The 6,590-nt window shown below is 38.0% G+C and overlaps 1 protein-coding gene across 1 annotated transcript; it reads right to left on the bottom strand.

Annotated features, from left to right (window-relative positions):
* Positions 1-872: 872 nt before the first annotated feature.
* On the bottom strand, positions 873-6,559 carry SNAP29 (synaptosomal-associated protein, 29kDa). Its single transcript, XM_009888135.1, has 5 exons — positions 6,512-6,559; positions 4,808-5,004; positions 3,968-4,053; positions 2,722-2,805; positions 873-1,030 (listed from the first exon to the last, which is right to left on the bottom strand). The coding sequence occupies exons 2-5, from the start codon at positions 4,960-4,962 to the stop codon at positions 873-875; spliced, it is 483 nt and encodes a 160-aa protein (XP_009886437.1). The 5' UTR covers positions 4,963-5,004; positions 6,512-6,559.
* Positions 6,560-6,590: the final 31 nt, after the last annotated feature.

The raw sequence follows: 6,590 nt of genomic DNA, 5'->3' as shown, positions 1-6,590 counted from the left end.
TCAAATAACCACCTAACTGAATAGGCTGAGAAACAGCAGAAAATAAAATAGAATAAAAAAAGATGGTGACTATTTCCACAAAAGAATCTTTAAGAGCACATATGTTTAAGTCCTGATTTTGTTACCCAAACATTTTGGGTCACTGTCAATCAACATTTCTTGCAGAACATAAGATACCCTTAGATATCTTTACTGAAAATAAAGGTGATAGCATTTAGTGACCCAAACATAAGAACCACAGTTCATGGTTCCACCATTTGGCAAAAGTCATTGTACGGAAGGGAACACAGAGAATATTATCTTTACTGCACGACACCCCTGATACTTTTCATCTTCCACAGAACAGTTCATTCCTTAAGCCCCAGAAATGCCAGAGAAGAGCCACTTTGAATTATTTTTACAGCTGGAAATTGGCATTTTTTTCATAATTTAAAATAGCTGTAGGTAAACAGAATTAGCAACATTTGTTCTGAACAACGTAGCACATTCTGTTCCCTCCCCAAAACAGAGGCAAAATGCAGTTACTTTTCTCATCACAGCTCCCAGGCCAAGGACACTGAAGCTTTGTAGATTGCAAATTCCTCCACACATGTGACGCACAGTTATACAATTGAGCAGGGGATCCAGCACAAAAGCATTTACCAAGTGCCGAGAGATTTCACTCAGCATGCACTTTTCCCATGTACATTAAGAAGGAATTTAAGGTATTATGCTGCATTTAAGATTATGCAATTTTAATGACAACAAAATCAATAACACACCAGAAAAAAGAGAAACAGCTCCTGTCCAAGATTTTTTTTTTTTTTAAGAGATCAGTTGAGATAAGACATCCAAGAAGAACTGACACTGGACAAAAAAAATTCTAAAATTCTTTAAAGCTGTCTGACTTTTTTATCGGTGCTCTTAATATTGACATCCAGTGTCTCTACTTTTTTTGTTAGCCGATCCAGCATATCGTCTTGCTCATCTATTTCTGTCTGCAGACCAAGAGCAAGGTTTTTCAGACGACTCAACCCAGAAGACATCTCATCTGTCAACGAAGAGAGGGACTATAAGGAATCAAAGCAGTATAAAGCATACTGTTTAAATGGACACTATCAGGATTCCCTCTTCCTCAAAAATGTTAGTTACAAATGCTGAAGTCTGAATGTTCTTCTCAAATAGTGGAAACAAATATTTTCACACTTCTACTGCATTACTACCAGAAATAATCACTTCCTCCTTTTTCCATTACAAGTTAACTACAAATGCTTAAAACCAAATTGGATCTTCATAAAACAATATACCCTGTAACGTAGTTTTTACTTTTTTTAAAAAACATTTTATAGAAAATTGGGTACATCTTTTCTCACCTCAGTATACACAATATGCTCACTACCTCAGTTGTTTTTCTTTAAACTTCACGCAGGTATCATCAATAAGCTGAAGATTTAAGTAGTGAGTTATTTAACACAGATGGAAAAATCCCATTTCCAGATTTTCTAATTTGGCTACAAAGAAACTATTTTATTGCATGATTGATTGGTATAAATGCTTCCTAGTCTAGTAAGTTTTGCACGGCTTGGGAGTAGAACAAACGTGCCTCTACTAACTCTTATGCTTGACTGTTTCTCTTTGATCTCTTCCTTTCTGGTTTCTTTCCAATCTCTTCTTTCTAGGTCAGCTAAATACTGACACATGTAAGCAAAGAGGCACTTTGTATATATGCTACAGAACAAAAGAAGAGAAAGTAATCTGAATGGTTTCGGGAAGTAATAAAAGAAATGCAGCAAATTCACAAATTAAATATTTAGTGCCTTTCGATTCCATTTTCTGCAAAACATGTTTATTTCAAAAGCTGCACATAATTTCTTCGGGTCCAAACTGGATGTCCAATTTAATACGAGTTTAACTGTCAATGAGGAAAGCTGAATGCATCTTTCAGTGTCAGTGGTAAGCTTTAGAAAACGAGACAGTAAGTATCCATATAATCTGGATGTCAATGTGAAGCAGTATTTCCTTATTAATATTACTAGTACTTGCTTAGTAAGATTTTTCAGAACGGACAGATAAGCCTGCTTGTCCCAGTGATATTCCAGTCAATTTATAGGATGATTCAAAGAACCATTTTCATATCCTGAATGCAAATGTTATGGGATACTTCAGCACGATTTCCTCATTCAAACGAGGGAGATTTGCTAGCATATTCACATTTAGTAAGGGTGTTTTTCCTTATTATCAACAGATGATGGTGCTTTTGGTGTGGGTTTTTTTCCCCCCTGGTCTCTAAGATCAAGGACAGTTTAAAAAAAAAATATCTATCTATTTCAAAAGCACAAGCACATTACAGAAGAGTTGAAATATTGATGCCAATAATATATCAGTTTCCACAGTAGATTTAATATTATTCCAGGCATCCTAGCCAGTTTGTTTCTAGCTGGTTTCACATGAAATGCATTTCAAGCTCAGATTTGTTATTATTATTTGCAAGTAGTTGACCCACAGACATCCCACAGCATTCTTCATTTCAAATAATGTATGTTTCAATAAAACTTTGGATTCTGCCATATAGATAGTTTTGAAATGCAGAATACAAGCAAATTATTTTTTTTATTATCAAATTTCACATGTGAACTAAAAAAAGTGTTGGTTGGCAATATGTTACTTAGTAATTTCCTCTGGCCTAAGAGCCAAAAATTGAAAAATGGTATTACATCAAACAGCTTCAATTTTTTCACTCACCTAAGTTGTTATCAATTTTCTGGTGGTAAGCTCGCAGGTGCTGGTTCTTTGGATAGGAATCCCTTTGCACTGAAGAAACTAAATCTGCTTTGCTGAAATCATTGTCTGTTAAGAGTATAAAATACAGAATATTATATAATTATAAAAGCTAGCAAGAAGAGGCTTTCAAGTTTTAGGAAGGCTATTAAAAATTAGTCTGACCATAGCTGCCATGTAATCACAGAACCTGTTCGAGGGAGTATCAAAAGTAGTCCAACACCACTATCTACAGGGCACCCCTCAAGATGAACAGTTAATTAAGCTACAACTATTCTCTTTTGGGCTGCATTTTGTAGTTCTACTAGGTAGTTAAAGGAAAAAAACCAAACCAACAGCCACTCAACCAACAAAGCAGGTCAGTTAGTAACTTCCACCAGCAGCTGACCAGCAGGTCAAGCCACCAGAGAGTTATTTCTGCCCTCTACTGGACAGACTTTTAATACTACATGGAGTGGAACGGAGATTATTCTTACCAAAAAGCACTTCTTTACTTACAGAACTACAACTATAAAGATTCCCTGCTGCTTTCTCACTCTTACTGAACTACATAATTGAACCTCACTTTAAGAAGGAATAGTTACTTTGTATGTAAGTCATCACCGAAGTTAATGCAGCACTGTGAGAAAGGAGAACGAGACCAAACCCTGTACGTTTCCTTGCATGACTCGAAGTAATGACTTCAGTATGAATATACTGAAGTATATATATATACATATATATATGTGTATATATATATATACACACATATATATGGTTATACTCCATGCTTGAAATAACAAGGAAAACATATCTGAAAACTATGATAAATGATGGTTAAAAAGGAGAACATCTAAGTTAATATTTTGACAAACACAGGACAAGGCTGCCTGCACGTTGTGTGGGTTCTTGGCTATAGTGTCCTCTGTGCAAACATAAGCACTGGATGCTTTTAAAGTCTTTAGTGGATATAGCGTAAATCCCCCACAGGAAGGGCTAAATAAAATCTGTACCCAAGTAAAAAAATTTCATGTCTTCAGTATGGGTATGAAGAGTTTTAGGGGAAACATTCCCTAGAATGCAAAGCCATGAAGGCTGGGATACAAATCTCCAAACGTTAGGCAGCAACGTTAAGTCAGCAGCTGGGCAGGCTGAAGGGTCTGCCTTCACCACTGCGCAAGTTTGCCCCACGTTGATGACAGACATTTAGTGTAAAATAAAGTTAACAAACCTGAATTATCTAGCTTCCTTAAATTTGGATGACTCTCCTGGTATTTTGACTCTTGTTCTTTACTAGACATCATTGCTTCTTTTAATCTAGTAATAAAGAGAATAAAAAGAAAAGATTCCTAAGGATCACAGGCCTCTGAATCTGCTAAACAAGAACAGGCGTCAAACTTATAGAAGATGACCAAGTTTGTTAGACCTGATCCAAAACATTCTCTTAAAATGAACTACTAGCATTTGTCTTCAGTGAAAGCAAAGCTGGTTGCTTTAGTGCTGAAAACAGCATATGGAAACTTTGATATCAAAACCAAAACTGTATCTTCTGTCTTGGAGGCAACCTATTCCTTTCCTCTAGTGGAGGATGGAGGGAGAAGGGAAGGAGGAAATCAATCCATGGAACATTACTGGCCTTTACATAAATTTCTCAACTGGAGACAAATACTGTAAGACATAGTAATTATCAGCAATTAATTTTTATTTAGAGCTTTTAATAGAAGCTAGAGAAATACAAGTAATATTAACTGGAAGCATGTCAATGCTACAAATCATGATTTCCTGATAAAACTGAAGTAAGCATGATAATTCAGAAGACTCTGAAGAATCACTTGTGTGGTTTTGTGTAATTGTTGGTATTAATTTCCCACAAATACAAAGTTATTCTTACCACTTCAAATATAAAAAAAAGTAAAAATATTTTGCTCAGAGTTAAAGGAAAAAGGGAGCTAGACACCAGCTCAGGAGTTTACTTGATAGAATCAAGAGATCTTTTAAGTTCTGGTTTTATGGTGACATTTCAGAGATGCTGTGGGAGATAAGTCCCAAGTAAAATGTTTATTTTACTTACCTACTATTAGCATAATATTCAGGGGTTCCATTCTGCTCTGGCTTGCTCTCTGGAGGTTTGGCTTTGAAGTAGTTCACCAAGCCCCCCCAAACACTCTTAATGCTATTTATGTGCCTTTGACTAGTCTTCAAGTCCTGGTCCATTTTATCTACCATCTGTTCTGTGCGCTTCAGGGCTTCTCCTTGACGTAGAAGCTCCTAACAGATATTGACAGAAAAAGAGAAGCTAGTACAGCCAACATCTGAACTGAAACATCAAACGCATTTAACAGACACTCTAAAGAAAAATAAGAGTTCCTTCAGCCATGTAGATTATTTCTAAAGGCATACAGCTTTTTCACTCGCGTGTCTTCCTCCAGGGCATTTCAATCAAGAGTTGCTAGTCAGACATAGCATCAACTAGCTATAAAATCCTAATTACTGTGCAATGCCAGGTTACCAATTCCTGCTACAAACAGCATCCAGGAATTTTCTGTATTGGCCTTTTGTCAGGTTGACATTTCTATCTCTTCTTGATGGAAGAAGCACGGCACTAGATGGGTGATGTAGTAAAAATGCAAAGGTTGATGGCAGGGAAGCGGGCAAGCAGAACTATTTCTAGTAGTGAATGACACCTTCATTGGGAAGGGATACTATTTTCTCATTACTGGGATACTCCTGATAATTTAGAAACAGAATAACCAAGGAAATAAACACAAATAGAATTTCTTCATACTGCAGGAATAACCTTTTAGGCAGCACTAACAGTGCAGAATTTAGAAATGTTTATACATACAATTGTGTTATTTTCTAATTCAGTGGCACAATCACAATTTCAAAGTAATAAAAAAATTAATGCTGCCAGGAAAGCTGCCTGCAGCTAACACTAGTGCAAAACAAATAACTTCTGTTTATATTATACTGTTTATATGTGTTTATATTGTCTCTAAACTTTGGGGAATCCTAGTTGAATAGTATTCCTCCCCCCCCCCCAAGCTGCAAGCACATACAATTCAAGTTTTACCACAAGCCCTGCATTAAGTCTAAATTCTCAATTCCTCATTTGTGCTCTTCTGGACAAACAAATCCCGAGTCTGCAAGTTTGCAGAAGTGCCACTGCAAACCCCCTTCAGCATTGGCATCCACTGCAGCTTGTGGATGCTCTCCTGGTAACTGCAGCAATGGCATCGCCAACGTCCCATCAGCAGGTGACACAACAGACAAGACCTGCATGAGCGATGTCTCCGGGTATAAGCTCTGTTCTGAAACTAGGCCAGAAGAATGACGGAAATGATTAATCAGGGTGATGCGAGCACAACACAAACAACAGGGCAGGCTCTTCATTTAACCAAGAGAACTGCTGAAAAGTACTCACTGAAAGATTTCTAGTCAAATTAAAATAGGTACAAATGCCATTAATAAGACTTAGTAAGAACTGTTAAAAGCTGCTGAAAACACAGGCGAGTGCTACTTTCAATATATAGGTAAAGAGTGTCTAACTGGCATTTTTTTCTTCAAAAAACAAACGGCCTCCACCCACAGAATCAGTCCGCAATAACAGAGAGGGATACGCTGTCCCTGAAACATTAACTCTGAAAAGACACGCCTCGGCAGCCTGTCGGGGGGAAGAGAGGCGAACACGGCCCCCTCAGGAGGTTTCAGCCGGAGAGGCCTCGCTGGTTCCCCGCCCCGGGGGACAAGGCCCGGCCACCCCCCGCCGACCCACCTCGGAGGCGGCCAGGCCGACCCGCTCCGACTCCTGCAGCAGCGAGAGGGAGCGGACGGTGCCGTCGGCGGCGGCGGGG

Source organism: Charadrius vociferus, unplaced genomic scaffold (assembly GCF_000708025.1).
Source record: "Charadrius vociferus isolate BGI_N301 unplaced genomic scaffold, ASM70802v2 scaffold326, whole genome shotgun sequence".
Lineage (NCBI taxonomy): Eukaryota > Metazoa > Chordata > Aves > Charadriiformes > Charadriidae > Charadrius > Charadrius vociferus.
This window is presented reverse-complemented; position numbering and strand designations above follow the sequence as displayed.

What these genes read in the sequence shown, in the direction of transcription:
- SNAP29 (XM_009888135.1), bottom strand. Translation starts at nt 4,962, where the DNA reads ATGGTAGATAAAATGGACCAGGACTTGAAGACTAGTCAAAGGCACATA. An exon ending in GAATATTATGCTAATAGTAG is followed by an intron (nt 4,054 to 4,807) that starts GTAAGTAAAATA and finishes CTTTATTACTAG; the next exon opens with ATTAAAAGAAGCAATGATGT. An exon ending in AAGGAAGCTAGATAATTCAG is followed by an intron (nt 2,806 to 3,967) that starts GTTTGTTAACTT and finishes TCAGCAAAGCAG; the next exon opens with ATTTAGTTTCTTCAGTGCAA.